This window comes from Loxodonta africana, chromosome 22, assembly GCF_030014295.1.
Source record: "Loxodonta africana isolate mLoxAfr1 chromosome 22, mLoxAfr1.hap2, whole genome shotgun sequence".
Lineage (NCBI taxonomy): Eukaryota > Metazoa > Chordata > Mammalia > Proboscidea > Elephantidae > Loxodonta > Loxodonta africana.
Genome location: NC_087363.1, coordinates 71,763,336 through 71,782,135, shown reverse-complemented (window position 1 = coordinate 71,782,135; position 18,800 = coordinate 71,763,336). Strand labels below are relative to the sequence as shown.

The following is an 18,800-nucleotide window of genomic DNA, read 5'->3' as shown; positions in this document are numbered from 1 at the left end:
AGATAAATAGGCTAGCCCTAAAAAAAAAAAAACTCAAAAAGAAATACCAGACTTGCTGGACTGATAGAGACTAGAGAAACCCTGAGAGTATGGCCCCTGAACACCCTTTCATCTCAGTAATGAGATCACACCTGAGGTTCACCCTTCAGCCAAAGAGCGAACAGGCCCATGGAACAAAGCAGGACTGAAGGGGTGCACCAGCCCTGGGGCAGGGACTGGAAGGCAGGAGGAAACACAGAAGCTGGCAGTGGGGAACCCGGGGTTGAGAGGGAAGAGTGGTGACATGTCATTGGGTTGTTAATCAACGTCACAGAACGATGTGTGTATTGACTGTTTGATGAGAAACTAGTTTGTTCTATAAGCCTTCATCTAAAAAAAAAAAAATCAAAAGACACACTGTACTGGGCAAATCGGCTGCAAAAGACCTCTTTAAAGTGTTGAAAAGCAAAGCTGTCACCTTGAAGACCAAGGTGTGCCTGACTCAAGCCGTGGTGTTTTCAGTCACCTCATAAGCATGCAAAAACTGGACAATGAATAAGGAAGACCAAAGAAGAACTGACGCCTTTGAATTGTGGTGTTGGCGAAGAATATTGAATATGCCACGGGCTGCCGAAAGAACGAACATATCTGTCTCGGAAGAAGTGCGACCAGAGTGCTCCTTAGAAGCAACGATGGCGCAACTACGTCTCAAATACTTTGGACGTGTTATCAAGAGGGATAAGTCACTGAAGAAGGACATCACGCTAGGTGAAGTAGAGGGACAGCAAAAAAGAAGACAACCCTCAACGAGATAGGCTGACACAGGGGCTTCAACAATGGGCACAAGCATAGCAACAATTGTGAGGATGGTGCAGGACGGGGCAGTGTTTCGTTCTGCTGTGCATAGGGTCATCATGAGTCGGAACCGACTCGACGGCACCTAACAACTACAATCAGCTAGAGATAAACAACACTTGATCAAACAGAAAAAAAAAAACTCCTGTCTATAAGAAAATTAACAGAACAGGAAATGTAGTTAACAGAGTTCCACTTGAGCTAAAATCTACTCACAGCTGCATGCTTGCCCCTGAGATGCCCAGGACTGCCTTGATTTCTCCCCTTCTCAAGTCTTAGTTGCTCTAGTCTTATTTTGACTCTGTGAACTACTTAAGCACTCTTCCAAATAAATCTTACATGTCTCATTATCCTCATGTTTCTGTATATAACTGAAGTATCTAAATCCAATTAATAAGAGTTTAAGAAAGTGAGAGTAGAGAACATAAAGGAGGGAAAAACAATATAAGAAAATTTCCCAGAACTGACTGACACATATTTCCAGACTAAAGTGTCCACCAAACGCACAGCACGATGAACACAAAAAGACCTATGCTAAAGTACATCATCACAAACCTTAGAACGCTGGAAAGACAGAGGTGCTAAAAAATTCCCGGGAAACTCAAAAAGTTAAATACAGAATTCGCATATGACCCAGCGATTTCAAGCCTCGGTCAACACTCAAAACACTTAAAGGCAGGGACTCAGAAAGATGCTTATACAACAATGTTCGTTCCCACTTTGCAACTTTATTCACAATAGCCAAAAGGTAGAAATAACTCCTGTCCATAAACAGATGAACGGATAACTTATTCAGCCATAAGGATAAATGGAGTTCTGATACATGCTGAGACATGGAAGAACCTTGAAAGCATTATGCTAAGTGAAATGAGTCTGACGCAAAAGGCCAAATGTTACATGATACCACTTACGTGAAATATCTAGAACAAATTCACAGACAAACGTTAGTCGTTACCAGAGGCTGGGGAGAGGGAATGGAAAGTTATTGCTTAAGGGGTTCAGAGTTTCTGTTTGGGGTGATGAAAAGTCCTGGAAATACTGGTGACCGGTTGCACACATGGTGAATGTAGTTTATGTCACTGAGTTACACACTTTAAAATGGTTAAAACAGCAAATTTTCTGTCATACATATTTTGCGAGAATAAATTTTTTTTAAAAAACTTCTGGAGAGAGAAAAAAAGGTCACATAAAAAATGATTAGGTCCAATATACAACCACTTTGGAAATCTATCTGGCGTTTCCTTAAAAAGTTAGAAAAAGAACTACCATACAACCCAGAAATCCCACTCCTCAGAATATACCCTAGAGAAATAAGAGCCTTTACACGAACAGATATATGCACACCCATGTTTACTGGAGCACTGTTTACAATAGCAAAAAGCTGGAAGCAACCAAGGTGTCCATCAATTGATGAATGGTTAAATAAATCATGGTATATTTACACAATGGAATACTACACATCAATAAAGAACGGTGACGAATCTGTGAAACATTTCATAACATGGAGGAAGAACCTTGAAGGCATTATGCTGAGTGAAATCAGATGCAAAAGGACAAATACTGTATAAGACCACTATTATAAGATCTTGAGAAATAGTATAAATGGAGAAGAACACATTCTTTTGTGGTTATGGGGGGGGAGGAAAGGAGGGAGGGAGAGGGTTAGTTACTGATAAGAACTACCTTAGGTGAATGGAAGGACAATACTCAATACAGGGAAGGTCAGCTCAACTGGACTGGACCAAAAGCAAAGAAGTTTCCGGGATAAACTGAATGCTTTGAGGGTCAGGGGAGCAAGGGAAGGGGTTTGGGGACTATGGCTTAAGGAGACTTCTAAGTCAATTGGCAAAATAAATTCTATTAATAAACATTCTGCATCCCACTTTGAAGTGTGGCGTCTGGGGTCTTAAATGCTAACAAGCGGCCATCTAAGATGCATCAATTGGTCTCAACCTACCTGGATCAAAGGAGAATGAAGAATACCAAGGTCACACGGTAACTATGAGCCCAAGAGACAGAAAGGGTCACATGAACTAGAGACTTACAGCATCCTGAGACCAGAGGAACTAGATGGTGCCCGGCCACAACCGATGACTGCCCTGTCAGGGAGCACAACAGAGAACCCCTGAGGGAGCAGAACAGTGGGATGCAGACCTCAAATTCTCATAAAAAGACCAGACTTAATGGTCCGACTGAGACTAGAAGAATCCTGGCGGTCATGGTCCCCAAACCTTCTGTTGGCGCAGGACAGGAACCATTCCTGAAGACAATTCATCAGACATGGAAGGAACTGGGCAATGGGTTGGAGAGAGATGCTGATGAAGAGTGAGCTACTTGTATCAGGTGGACACTTGAGACTGTGTTGGCATCTCCTGTCTGGAGGGGAGATGGGAGGGAAGAGAGGGTTAGAAACCGGCAAAACGGTCACGAAAGGAGAGACTGGTAGGAGGGAGCGGGCTGACTCATCAGGGGGAGAGTAAGTGGGAGTATGGAGTAAGGTGTATATAAGCTTATATGTGACAGACTGACTTGATTTGTAAACTTTCACTTAAAGCACAATAAAAACTATTAAAAAAAAAATGATTAGGAATCACAATGTCATCTGACTTCTCAACAACAGAGCTGCAAGCCAGAAAACGCAGCAACACCATGAGAAGTCTAAGGAAAATTAATTCTAATGGAAGATTCTGGACCCAACCAAACCATCAATCAAGTGTGAGGTAAAGTAAAAATGTGTTCAAACATGCAAGGTCTCAAAAAATTTACCTTTAACACACCCATTCTCAGAAAGGGTATCGCTTTGCTTAACTTTATATTAACTTGAAAATCTAAAGAATAATTTTTCTAGGAATACGTAAATTACCAAAATTGACCCAGGGATTAAAAAAAAAAGAAAAAAACTAAGTAGACCAATAATAGTAGAAGACATTGAAAAAAGAATTTTATAAAGTACCAGACTCAGATATCTTTGCAGACAGTTCTTCCAACATTTAATGAAAATATTATATACACTGTCCCAGGAAAATTCACAACTCATTCCAGAAAGCCAGCATCTCTTATATAACAAAAACAGGATAACACGTGGGCACACACAAACACACAGGAAGAAAAAAAATGAAAAACCAAACCATTGCCATTGAGTCAATTCCAAGTCTTATGAGCACAGATTCAAAAAAAAAATCCTGAGATGAACAAAACATGCAGATCAAGGTTTTTAATCCAAGAATGCAAGCACTGGAAATCTATGAATGTATTAACAGTAATGTATTAATGCAATGCAAACATGATACTTAATGATAAAACATTAAAAGAACACTCATTAACCTCAAGGACAATATAAAGCCTGTCATGCATCACCCATGTGCAACATTATATTGGAAAGCTTGCTAATGCTTCTAGCACGAGTCCAAGAAAAAGCGATACAAGTGCTTCAATAGAAGACACTGCAAAAATATGACTATGAAGAACATCCAAGGCATCAAACTATTAAAATTAATAAGAATCCAAAAACACAGTTTTATATAATTCAATTTAAAAAAATCTTTTGTATAACCAATCAACAACAAATTTAGCAATGTACTAAGAAAAAAGACTATGCCAGCTACAACAACGAATGTCATAAAATATCTAGGAACAAAACTAATAAAAATGTGAAAGAACTATACAAAGAAAATTTATTCCTGTAAGTTCCATAAGGATAGCGGGTCTATGGTTTGCTCTCTCATATATCCCAACCTCTTAGGTCAGTGCCCAGCACAGAATTTAAAAACAAACAAACAAACAAAAAGTGGCCATCGAATCAGTTGACTCATGGCAACCCAATGTGTAACACTCAAACACTTGATGAATAACCGGGAATATAAAGGAAGAGGTCCATACACGTTCTTGTTGTAAACAAAAGAATCAATGTTGTAAAAAATATCAAGCATGCCCAAATTATGTTAATAAGTTAATGCAATCCCAACAAAAATTCCAGTAGAATTCTTTATAGAACCTGATTGATGATTCCAAGGTTCATTTAAAACAAACAAAAAAAAGCACAGGACTAACCTTGAAACATCCGAGAAAAAACATGCTGTATCAAAATAATACCATAAAGCAATAATAATTAAAACCGTGAATGGCAATGTATCATAAAGGTAGAAAAATGGATAATTAAAGAAATCATATTAGAACTACCAGAAGCTCCAAATTCACACCATACCCAAAATAAAATCTGTGTGGATTAAAACACTAAATATAAAAAAGCCCATAAAATGTTAAAAGCATAGATGAATTCTTGGTATGAAAAAGCCACTATTCTTTATAGAATGCTAACTGATGAATATGAAAAAAGCTGACCTTGAAAAACAACTGACATATTTCACCAGATAAAAATTTTAAATTTCCGCTATGTGAAAAGCTTAAAACAAAGGCTTAATAATGCTAACATAATATACAAAGAATTATTTAAAATAATGAGAGATCTATTATCCAATTTAGAAAAAGAAAAAAGGATGTGAACAAGCAATTCACAGAAAAAACAAATGCAAGATATTAAAAGCAGCTCAATTTCACCAGAAATCAAGAAAACACAAATTACAACATTCAGACTATTTTTCAGTCTGCACCACTATTACCGTATTTTTACACAAATAACACATGTTTTTTTTTCTACGTTGGTTTGCCAACCACTCCCTCCCCTCCATGAGATATTTTCCTAAGCGGTGCTACGCCAATTTTTTTTTACAGGTTGCTATGAAAAATATTGAACGCACTGTGCTTACGAAAATACATCGGGGGGGCGGGGTGGAATGGCAAACAAAGGTAGAAGGTGCATGTTATTTGTGTAAAAATATGGTAACTGCACTATTGGAGGGGCAAGTTGGGCAAAGACACCTTTACCACTAACTGCATGGAAGAATCAGCATGAATCTAATTACCATCTGGAAGTGAACGCAGGCTTCACCTTCCCACTCCATTCCTCACTGCCAGCTACTTTTGTGACACTTTCTCTCTGACCCTAACCCCTCAAAGTTAGGTCAGACTTAATCCCTGGCCACCTGGGACCAGGTCATTGGGTCCCAACCACAGGCTCGGGAATCTTCACAACTCCCTATATACTTGAGACCACCGAGCTCCTCTCTCTTCCTCTAGCCTCCTGAGGTTAGATCACAAGCTAAAAATAACTCTATCCTTCTTCATCAACTGCCCCTACAGCCTTTCTCTGTGACCCAGCTACCCAGAGCAAGGTCTTCACAATACCTGTCTGTGCAGCCCTCTTCTGGCCAACACCTACCCTAAGCTGGTTCCTCGGACTCTTCTTACGACTGTCTGTGTAGTCATCCTCTAAATTAGTCCCTTGTAAGTTTGTTAATTTTAACAGATCACAAAATGCACAAAAAATATTACCTATACTTACAGTTACCCATTTATTGTAACCAGAAGGGATACCATCAGAGATGTAGGTCTGGGAAAATTCCCGACAGGGGGCCTCCACTGTCCCCAGGGACGTGCCACCCTCTCCATCTGGAACATGGATTTTCTCCCCAATCCAAGAAGCCCCAAAAGAGGACGCTTCCAGCTTCAGGGCCTCTTAGTCACTAGGACCTAATACATGACTCAATGGATATGCATGATCGATTCGGCCATGTCCTGTCCTCTTTCTGTGTTTAGTTAGTTGCCACCTGATAAGCTGGGGGTTCCCAACTCATTTTCACATGTTTAAGTGTTGCCTGGCTGTTTTAGAAAACAAAAGACACCTTGACTGCCTAAGAATTTGAAGGACTATTTTCGGGAACCAGGAACAAAGACCATTTCGAGTTCTCATATTAGCAAAAAAAATTTTTTTAATTCTTAGAAAGGGTATGGGGAAACGGGGTACTCTCAGACATTACTCATGAAAGGATAAAGTGGAACAAACCTGTTTGAAGACAGCTTGACAGTAGGTCTCAATATTTTAAATATGCATAACTTGCAACAACATACTTATTCCACTTCTCGGGGTATCTATCCTGCAGAAATATTTGCATAAACACACCAAGATATGTTTGGTGTGCTTACTACAGTATCATCTGCAATAGGGCTCATCAACGGGAAAACGATTGAACAACGTTGGATCCATACACCTCTCACCTACTGACATGGGAAGGTCCCCGGGGTACATTCTTCAATGAACAAAGGAAGCTGCAGAATAATACAGGACTCTATTCACATTAACAAAAAGTCAGATCGTTTCTCTGTATGTGCAATTTAAATATGTACAGAGAAGGAAGTAAAATGATACATCTCAAACTGTTAACGGGAGCTGCAGACATTTCCACTTTTAAAAACCTGTATGTTTACTGTAAAATTCTTTCGGACAGAAAGTGGCATCACCGAAAATGTCCAAACAGAAAACCACGGATCCATGCTCCACTGAAGCTACCACTAAGCTGGTGAAAACTGCCAGAGTCAACTTTTTGGGATCTCTGGGACCTAATTTTAAAAACTTACAACAATCAGGGGAGTACTTAATGAACAAAAAGGTTGCTAAATTTTATTTTAAAAGGCTGTGGTGTTTTTGATGACCTTCCCAGCATTCCTCGGCTCAGAGGCAAGAGTAGGAACGGCAGCCTGTAGGCTCGGTGCTGCTTACTGGTGCCAGAGGGCGCAACATGAACCTGTCCTGAAAAAATTATGGCTGCACATCTTGACCTGTCTGGTGTGTCCCTGAAAGACTTCTTTTGTGTAAAAATACAGGATTGTAGAACTGTCTATTTCTCTCCAGTTCTGTCAGTTTTTCCTTCATATACTTTGGGACTCTGCTGTCAGGTGCATATATGTTTATAACTGTTACGTCTCCTTGATGGACTGATGCTTTTATCAGTATCTTATGTCTTTTGTCTAACTTTTTTGTTTTTGAAAATATACACAGCTAAGCATACACCAATTTAAAAATTTCTACATACAATACAGTGACAGTGATTGCATCCTTCAAATTGTGCAGCCATCTTCATCCTCGTTTTCTGATATGGTCCTCCCCAATAAAATAAAATCACTTCCCCCATGCTTCCTAACTAACCTGTCAAGTTGCTATTGTCAGTTTGATCCCCCATAGATGGCTTTTTAAAAGAGCACAGTGCTCACGACACTTTTTTTTTTTTTTTTACTAGTTAAACTGGTTTAAAGACAACTTCAGGGGATATTTCTGGTTTAAGGTTTCTGTGCTAAAGATTGTTTCAGGGCAATAGTTTTGGGTTTCATCCAGCTTCAGTGGCTCCACAATGTTTGGATTCCATGAGAATTTCCACATTTTCCCCTTTTTGATCAAGATTCTTCTGTAAATCTTTGATCAAAACATTCAGTAATGGTAGTCAGGCACCATCCAGCTCTGGTCTCGTGGCGAAGGAAGCAGTCCTTCATGAAGGCAATAAGCCAAACATTCCGTTTCCTCCTCCTATTCCTGACACTTTTCCTTCCTTTGTTGCTTCAGGAGAAAAAAGACCAATTATTGTACCCTGGATTGCTACTTGCAAGTTTTTGAGACCCAAGACACTACGAAATGAACCAGGAGATAGAACAGGAGCACTAAAAACTATGTTAGGCCAATTAACTGGAATGTCCCACGAGCCCATGACCTTAAATTCCCAAACCAAGAAACCGAACCCCATGAGGTGTTCTACTGTACATGAGCAGCCTCACCTTTTACTACTCTACTTTTTCCTTTTGTTGTTTAGAAAAATACAGATCACACTGTTTGCCACTTCAACACATTCAGGTGTCCAAGTCAGTGACACCGATTACAACGATGAGCTGCGCAACCATTACCCTTAATGCAAGTTTGCACCATCACGCACAAAAACTTTAGTACTCCATAAGCAGTAACTCTTGCAACTTCTGACTTAGTCTATTTTGTTTGCTATCAGTATAGCCACTCCAGCTGTCTTGTGGTTCTTTGAGTAATATATACTTTTATATTCTTTTACTTTCAACCTGTCTGTCTTTTGACCTTGGTAACAGTATAAAATTGAGTCATACTTTTTCATCCATTCCTGCTAATCTCTGCATTTCAATTTGTGAGCTGAACAAGCTACTTACATTTAAAACTATTTCTGATAAGCACCTATTTCTGCCATTTTGCTGCTTATTTTCTGTATGTCTTACTTTTTTTGTACTTCATCTGTTCCATTACAGTCTTCATTTGTGTGTAGCTGATTTTTTTCTGGTGAACTGTTTTGATTCATCACTCATTTTGGTTTCTTTAACATCCTAAATTTATAGTGGGAGTTCCTGAGTGAGGCAAACTGTTACCATTTTTTTAATGCAAATAACATGCATATTCTGCATTTGTTAGCTGGCCCTGCCCTCCCCCCACCCCCACCCCCACCCCCACCCCCATCCCCACCCCAGGCACCCTCACTAGCTTAGCACACTTAGAATAATACCTCACACCTACAAACAATTGCAGAAGATGTGTTATTTGCATAAAAATAAGGTAAGTGCTTGGCTACTAATCAAAAGGTTGGAGACTGGAACCACCACACAGTGATGCCTCCAAAGACAGGTCTTGCTATCTGCTTCGCAAAGGTCACAGCCCTGAAAACACTATGGAGCACAGTTCTAACACACATTGGTTGGCCACGAGTTGGAACAGACTAGATGACAACTGGTTTTTTTGTTCAGTTTAGTAGCTAAACTCTAGGTCATCTCTCCAGTTCATTCTAGCTCTAAAATTTTACAAGCTGAAATTTGTTTAAAATATGCGAAGAGGACGTGGGGGAGGAGATAGGTGAAAATAGCAAAATGTTGCTAAATGTCAAAGCTGGATGATGGACACACGGGGTTCCTTACCTATTTTTTCCACTACAGGCATGTTTGAAAAATCCCATTAAAAACTTAAGAAAAAAGACTAATCTAGGATACAAAAATTTAAAGTACCCATTTCTCTGGCTGCTCACTTTTAAAATGAAAACAATACCTAAGGCACAAAAATGTTGTGGATTTTAAATGAGATAATGCATGGCAAATGAGAAGCTGATAATCTTTAAGTAAATGTTAGTTTGTGGGGGTTGCTGAGATTTATGCACTGACATTTTTGTTCTTACTTTGTATTTTACTATACAAGGAAGCACCAGAAGATCTTAAAACTTATTAAACTATATGCTCATATAGTAAACAAACAAAAAAACCAAACCCAATGACAGGGCAGAACTGCCCATAAGGTTTCCAAGGCAATAAATCCTTTTTATAGAAGCAGACTGCCACATCCTTCTCTCACAGAGCGGCTGGTGGGTTCACACCGCAGACCTTCCAGAGTCAGCGCCCGACCACTTCATCACTGCGCCACCACAGCTCCTTTGCTCTAATAGTAAATGTCCCCAAAATGCCATGTTTTTGCATTTATGCCTTTTTCAGTCTCCATTATTCAGTGTTGTTGCTGTCCCACTGCTATTCATAAGGTTTTCACTGGCCAATTTTTTTCAGAAGTAGACTACCAGGTCCTCCTTCTTGCCTCAGTGTGAAAGCTCCACAGAAACCTGCCCATCAAGGGTGACCCTGCTGGTATTTGAAATACCGGTGGCAAAGCTTCCAGTATTACAGCAACACGCAAGCCACCACAGTACGACAAACTGACAGACACATGGTGGAACAACACTCCTAGTTACCGCTTTCTCTGCTATTAGTAACGCTAACAATCGCATTTTCTAATATTCTTAGAATTTGGTTGCCACAGCAAATATCCTATTAAAACTGTATCTGAAGTAAAAGCAAGCTGCCTTCCGGTAAGAGCCCGAGCAAACATTCCTTCCTTCAAGTACCTGCACTTTGTAATATTTATTTGGCAACCCAGAAATTCCATTGGTTTCTGGTTATATTCTGGATACCTTAAAAAAAAAACAGTTGCTGTCAAGTTGATTCCAACTAGTGGTAACCCCATGTGTGTTGGAAGAACTGTGCTCTCTAGAGTTTTCACTGGCTGACTTTTCAGAAGCAGACCACCAGGCTGTACTTTCTAGGTGCCTCTGGGTGGACGTGAACTTCCAACCTTTTGGTTAATTAACTGCATCATTCGGGGACTTCTCTGGCTAATTAAGATGCATTTATTCCATTTATTCAGCAACCAGTAACCACTTACTATACAGAAGCCGGTGTTATTCCAACTGAAAAATTTGAACCTTTATTGAATCGTGAAATTAATTTACATCACAACCAGCATTTTATTAAAACGAAATAAAAAGAAAAACAAATACCATGAACTAGAATTGTTAATGAATTTCTTCTTACTTTTAGGTGTATATATTAAACCATAAAGTCAATCATATTACTTGCTGTGGTTTGCAATCAAAAAGTTTGAAAAGCATTAAGAAATATATTAAACTGAGTTGCCAGATAAGCTGCCTGTTGATTAACAAGGAATGGCTAAACAATGGAGAAAAAAAAACAAAACTAAACCCAGGGCCGTCGAGTCGATTCCTACTCATAGCGACCCTATAGGACAGACAATGTAGACATGGCTCTAATTTACCCAGATGCCATCTATTCTACCTCACAGCAACCCCGTATGTGTCAAAGTAGAACTGTGTGCCACAGGAATTTCCAATGGCTGTTGTCTTTCAGAAGCAGATTGCCCAGCCTTTCTTCCAAGGCCCCTCTGGGTAGATCAAAGCACCAACCTTTCAGTTACTAGCTTAATCATTTGTGCCACTGAGGTACTCCACTTACCATACTCTAGTGGCTCCTAAATACAAATAAGGAATTTGCCCTCAAAACAACTTCAGATACAATTCCAGGTTGTTTTTATTTCAAATTCATAAAGAAAACATCTCATATTTAATTCATTCATTCATAAGGTATTTGTTGAGTACATACCATGTGCCATGCACTGGGAAGACACCCAGCCAGACAGCCCTACTCTTCTCATGGGGCTTACAGGCTACTGGGGGGAGGCAAATTAAAAAAGACAGTAACCAGGTAAAATTACAGACTGGGCTAAATACTTTTAAGAAAACGAAGCAGTGTGCTGAAGAATGCAGTTGAAGGGTACACATAAGATGGGATGAGCATATCTCAGATAGCTCATGAACACCTCCCTGAGGAGCCTGAGACCTGACAGGTCAGTACCGGCAAAAATGAGAGTAGAAAAAAAAAAGAATGAGGGTAGGAGAGGTCCATGTACAGGAACAGCTCTCAAGCTTTTTGGTCTCAAAATTATTCGGAACCTCAAAGAGCTTTTGATTATGTGGCTATTTATTAATATTTACCATACTCTACGGATTGAATTGTCTCCCTCCAAAATCTGTTATAAATCCTAACTTTTATGCTGTGGTTATAATCCCATTTGGTGTAGGGTGTGTCCTGAATCAAGCCTACAAGATATAAAAGGAGCAGATTAAGGAAGACAGGTGGAAGAACACACATGCCAAGCTACATAAAGATTGCCCAGAAACACAGAAGCTCAGGAGAGACAAGGACATTCCTAAAGAGCCGAAAGAGAGAGAAAGCCTTCCCCTACAGCCAGCACCCTGGTTTCAGACTTCTAGCCTCCTAAACTATGAGAAAATAAACTTCTGTTTATTAAAACCACCCACTTGTGATATTTCTATTATAGCAGCACTAGACAACTAACATACAATTTGGTACCACAAGAGTGGAGTGCTACTCTAAGAGACACCTAAAATGTGGAAGCAGTTTTGGAATTGGGTAATGGGTAGAGGTCGAAAGAGTTTTAAGGTACCTAATAGTAAAAGCCTAGATTGCCTTAAAGAAGCTGTTAGTAGAATAATGGACGTTGAAGGGAATTCTGGTGAGGGCTCAGAAGGGAGTCAGAATAGCTATATAGACAATCTCCATCACCTTAGAGAATACATATGGCACCAGCAACAGAATGTTGCTAGAAATGTGGACGTTAAATACACCCCTAGCGAGGTGTTAAAAGAAAATGATGAACATGCGATTGGACAGTGGAGGAAGGGTGATGCTTTTTATGCAGTGGCAAAGAACTTGTCTGAACTATGTTCAAACGTCTGGTAGAATGCAGAACTTCTAAGTGATGAACTTGGATATCTGGCTGAGGAGATTTCTAAGTAAGATCTTAAAGGGGCGGAGTGGTTTCTCCTTGCTGCTTAGTGTAAAAATCAAGAGGGAAGAGATGAAAATAAAAATGAACTGTGCAATATGAAAACAGAAAAAGATTTAAAAATTCTGTTGTACAAAGGACACATGTCCTAGAATGTTCACCAAGGACATGACTATACAACCTTTTTGTTAAAGAGATTCAACCTGTGACTGACGGATCTAACCAACTACCACAGCAGAAAACCAATCAGCTTAAACTGCAGGGGATCTAGAAAACAAAAGGAAAGAATGCTGTCAGCCTCTTGGAATTCTACAGACAGGAAACAAGCCAAAGGAGCTACATCTATTGTCCTCCAAGAAAAGAAAAAGAACATCCCTGGAGCAGCTAGGAAATCAGCAGAACTGTTAGAAGGAGCACAGGAGGCAGGGCTGCCCCAGTTTCAAAGGATGAGGCCACAGTTTCCTGGATCTCAAAAGGTGGGACCACAGCCTCCTAAAGATTCAAATAGTCAGATCTTCACCAACTAGGTTCTGGAGCGTGAGGCTGCAGTTAAGGTGTGCCAGGGGGATGGGGCCACCACCCAAAGTTAAGAGGGCAGGGCTGCCATGCCCAGCGATCAGAAGAATGGGGCCTCAGGGGGTAGGGTAGCCACTCAGATGCACTAGGAGAATGGGGCCACCTAAAGCCATGGGAGCAGAGTTGCCATCCCAGAGGGTCTGGAGGGCAGAGCTGAAGCCTAAGGCTGAGGGTCTACCACCCAGAATCCAGAGGGTGTGGCTAACACCCAGAGTCTAGAGGATGGGGCCATGGCCCAGATGGTCCCAAAGGACAGAGGATTACTTTCAAGCCATGAGAGCTAATATAAATTGCACTGCCTGGGTTTTGGACTTGCTGGGTGCCTGTTATCCCTTCTTTCCCTCCAGTTTCTCCAATTTGTAATGGAAATGTCTACCTTGTGCTTGTTGCACCACTGTACTTTGGAAACAGATAACTTGTAGTTTAGATTTCACAGGTACACAGATGAAGAGGAATTTTGCCCCAGGATGGAATATGCCTAAAGTCTCATCCACATTTGATTTAGATGCTTCAAAAGATGAGATTTTCAGTTGGATTCCTCTACACCAACAAAGAGAACTTCGAAGAGGAAATAGTCAATCAGTAGCATTTACAACAGCCCCCAAGAAGACAAAATGCTTAGGAATACATCTAACCAGACACATGAAAGGCCTATACAAAGAAAACTACAAGACACTACAGCAAGAAACCAAAAGAGACTTACATAGTTGAAAAACATACCTTGCTCACGGACAGGAAGACTCAAAATTATGAAAATGTCAATTCTACCCAAAGCGATCTACAGGTACAATGCAATCTTGATCCAAATTCCAACGGCACTTTTTAATGAGATAGAAAAACAAATCACTAACTTCTTATGGGAAGGGAAGAGGCCCCAGATAAATAAAGACAACCTACAGACTGGCAAAAAAATTTCGGCCACAACAAATCCAATGAGCATCTAATCTCTAAAATCTACAACCCAGAAAAACCCAGTGCCATCGAGTCGTTTCCGACTCATAGTGACCCTATAGGACAGAGTAGACAAGATACTGCAAAACCTCAACAACAACAACAAAAATAACACAACTAAAAAATGGGCAAAGGATATGAACAGGCACTTCACCAAAGAAGACATTCAGGCATCTAACAGATACATGAGAAAATGCTCACGATCATTAGCCACTAGAGAAATGCAAATCAAAACTACAACGAAATACCATCTCACCCCAACAATCCAAAAATATACAATAATAAATGTTGGAGAGGTTATGGAGAGACTGGAATTCTTACATACTTATACACTGCTGGTGGGAATGTAAAACGGTACAACCACTTTGGAAATTGATCTGGTGCTTCCTTAAGAAGCTAAAATTAGAACTACCACACTATCCAGCAATCCCATTCCTTGGAATATATCCTAGAGAAATAACAGCCCTCAGACGAATAGATACATGCACACCCATGTTCACTGCAGAACTATTCACAACAGCAAACACATGGAAACAACCTAGGTGCCCATCAACAGATGAATGGATAGGCAAATTATGGTCTTTTCACACAATGGAATACTCTGCAACGATAAAGAAAAACAATGAACCCTAGAAACATCTCATAGCGTGGAGGAATCTGGAAGGCATTATGCTGAGTGAAATTAGTCATAAAAGGGCAAATATTGTATGAGACCACTATTTCAAGAACTCGAGAAAAGGTTTAAACACAGAAGAAAATGTTCTTTGATGGTTACAAGGGTGGGGAGGGAGGAAAAGGGGTATTCACTAGATAGTAGACAAGAATTATCTTAGGTAAAGGGAAGGACAACACACAATACAGGGGAAGTCAACACAACTGGACTAAACCAAACTCTTCAAGGGACAGGGTAGCAGGGGCAAGGTATGGGGACCATGGTTTCAGGGGACATCTAGGTAAATTAGCATAACAAAGTTTATTAAGAAAATTTTCTGCATCCCACTTTGGTGAGTGGCTTTTGGGGTCTCAAAAGCTAGCAAGTGGCCATCTAAGATACATCAGTTGGTCCCGATCCACCTGGATCAAAGGAGAATGAAGAACACCAAAGACAAGGAAAATATGAGCCCAAGAGACAAAGGGCCATATACACCAGAGACTCCTTCAGCCTGAGACCAGAAGAACTAAATGGTGCCCAGCTACCACCAATGACTGCCCTGACAGGGACCACAACAGAAAGTCCCTGATGAAGCAGGAGAAAAGTGGGGTACAAAACTCGAATTCTAGTAAAAAGACCAGACTTAATGGTCTGAGACTGGAGGAGCCCCAGAAGACATGCCTCCCTGGCCCCGACTCTCTGTTAGCCCCAAACGAATACCATTCCTGAAGCTAACTATTCAAAGATTAGACTTCAGACGAAGATAAGACATAGAATGATACTGGTGAGGAGTTTGCTTCTTAGCTCAAGTAGATAAATGAGACTAAGCAGGCAGCTCCTGTACACAGAGAAGCAAGATGAGAAGGCACAAAGGGACCTGGGCTGGTTGAAAGGATAAAGGAAATCTAGGGTGGAAAGGAGTGTACCATCACATTAAAGGGAGAGCAACTAGAAGTCACATAACAATGTGTGTATAAATGTTTGTATGAGAAACTAACTTGAACTGCAAACTTTCACTTAAAGCACAATTAAAAAAAAAAAGAAAAAAAAGATAAGATTTTGAACTTGATTTAAGACTTCTGGCATGATGTGATGGGGTGTGTTTTGCATGTGGCAAGGACACGAATTTTTGAAGACCAAAAGGCAGAATGTTACAAATTGAATTGTGTCCCCAAAAAGCATGTGTTGTAATTCCTAACCTCTATGCCTGTGACTATAACCCCATTTGAATATGAGCTGTGTTTAGTATGTTAACAAGGAAGGATTAGTGTAAAGTATATCTTGAGTCAACCTCTTTTGAAATAGAAAAGAGATTAAACAAGCAAGCTAAGAAGCAGAGATGGAGGAAGAGAGATGCCAAGCCACATTAAGGTTGTCCAGGAGCAGAAGCTGAGAACCAACAAGGGCCTTCCAAGAGAGCCAAAGAGAGAAAGAAAATCTTTCCCTAGCGCTGGCACCCTGAATTTAGACTCCCAGCCTTCTAAACTGTGAGAAAATAAATTTCTATTTGTTAAAGCCACCCACTTGTGGTATTTCTGTTATAGCAGTAACAGGTAACTAGGTAAGCCATTTTAGAAATTAAAAATGAGAATTTTTTTTTTTTTTTTTAAAGAATACACAGGTACATATTCCATTAGCCATCAGTGCAATGACACCTTCACATGTCTTACAGCCTCTGGAAAACTCCACAGTACGCTACTGAAAAGAGGAAAGTGAAAAATACAGATAACGTCTTAATACTATCAATGAAAATAGTTTTGACCCAGTAGTCCCCAGACTACATTCTAAGAACCAATGCTCTAAAACGCATAACGCTGATTCCTAGAAAGTAACCAAGTAAGAAAAGCAAATGACATATTTTCAAAATTTAGAAAGCCTCAAACCTAACACACAGAAAATCATCCATTTAAACTAAAAGGGTAGAAAAGTGGCATACACCAAATCATACTGCCAGAAGGGGCATTCTTGCGTTAGTCTCTGTAGTTTTATTCTTGCATTTTGTCATAAAAATGTTTTGCTATTGGGACCAAAATTCCTAAGCAGGATTACTGCAACGTACCCACATGCAAGCATTACCAACGAACACCTCTGCAGTATACACTGGAAGATTTTTAAATGTTTCAATAACGAGAATCAATCTCCTCAAACTATTTTATTATGAATACTTTACCATCCAAGGGTCTCCTTTACAAAAGCTTTCAAACTAATCATGCAAAAGTCACTTTCAAGTATCACCTACCTTTCTACAGTTTAAAAAAAAAGTTTTTTTTAACAGTGATTTCACCTAAAATTAGACGCTCTATCAAAATCATTTATGCTTGCAAAACAAGAGAAACTACCCAAAGGAACTGACTCAGTATCTGAACCTTTTCTGTCCCGTTTTCACCTGTGTAAGATGCTAGTAACAAAATACTAACGAATGTTTTTTATTAGACAGTAAATGAGTTAACCTAAAAATAGATGAACTACCGGAGATGATTCTTTAAAAATTCTCACCTTCCAATATGCCGTACTGTTATACATTCTTTCACGAGGCTCAACCTTTTAGCCTTGTTATTCGGTAATGGGCTTGAAATAAGTCAAAAATTGTCAGAATGAGCCAAGAGTCAATTATCCCACCTATAACGACTATCCCCACTATCCCTGAACGACACTATCAGAGTGGGGGCGCTCTCCTCTCCCTAGGACACGAGACCAGTTATATCGCTTAATACCGGTCAACACTTAAAATGACCATTTCCGCAGGCTCTAAAGTGGAGAAGAAATCAGTAAGTTCGAGGATAACTGCGATCTATACACCGCACTGAAGGAAAAACGAGAAGGGGCAGAATGACAATAGGGAGTGAAGGTGGAAAAGACGACCTGAATGGGCCAGACACAAAGAGTGCGAGCTACGGAGAACCCACTTCTTCTTCGGATCGGAAAGGCACTCCTCTCTAGCTCCCGGCCCCTCGCAGTTCCTACCCACTCCTCCCGAACGGGGTAATTCCACCTACCTCCAGCTCCAGCTCCTCCGCCCGCTCCCAGTGCAGCCGCCATGGTGCTTGCCGGGACTGGCCTTCAGCCTCGCCCCACCAAACCAGCTGGTGGGCAGACGGGCCTGGTCGGGAGGCCGAGGAAGGGCCAACAGGGTGGGGGAGGGGAGAGTGGTGGGGCGGGACTGGGTGGGACGGGGGCGGGGGCAGAGGCCGGGCGGCTCGGGGTCCACACCGGCCTCTTCTCCGCAGAAAGAAAACAACAAACTATCCCAACATGGCCGCAGGTTGGGCTCCCGCCCCCGCCGCAGTGCACCCTGGGATAATGGAGGCCTGGAGGCCGGTGGCCGGGCGGGCGCTCGCGGGAGCGCTGCCTGAAACCGGGTGCAGCCGCAAGGGACGTGAAAATGGCAGAGTTCCCGGGCTAGTGCGCGTCAGACGCTGTCTCCTCCCACCCAAGAGCGCCGGAGGGCGGTTGTGGAAGGAAAGAAAACGGTCGGCAAAGCTGTTGTTTTACTATCGGACGCCCTCCGCTCCGCTCCAGAAAAGCAATTGTTTAAAGGGGGCGTTGCTGGCCATATTTCACTCGCTGTTCTGTCGTGAGCTGTTTTCCAGCAGTGGGTGCTGCGCTTTACGGCTGGCGTTTCTCCCGATGGACGTGGAGGAAGTAGGCCCGGGGTGTTGTAGAAGCGTGTACGTTGTAAACCCAGTTCTTGTCTTTTAGTAGATAAGTTGGAAGATTGAGGTAGAAATAACTACAGTTTTGGATGTCGAA

General features: G+C 41.0%; 1 protein-coding gene across 4 annotated transcripts in view; it reads right to left on the bottom strand.

The window, feature by feature from the left end:
• RBM33 (RNA binding motif protein 33) overlaps nucleotides 1-18,586 on the bottom strand; it is a 198,986-nt gene extending 180,400 nt beyond the window's left edge. For 2 of the 4 annotated variants that reach the window (XM_023542039.2, XM_023542040.2), the window contains exon 1: nucleotides 18,047-18,584. In XM_023542039.2, the coding sequence (XP_023397807.2) occupies nucleotides 18,047-18,089 (43 nt within the window). In that variant the 5' untranslated portion in view covers nucleotides 18,090-18,584. Of the gene's footprint in view, nucleotides 1-18,046 lie in introns of all 4 variants that reach the window. The other 2 variants (XM_023542038.2, XM_010602106.3) reach the window with 2 other exon arrangements.
• Between the last annotated feature and the right edge of the window lie 214 nt (nucleotides 18,587-18,800).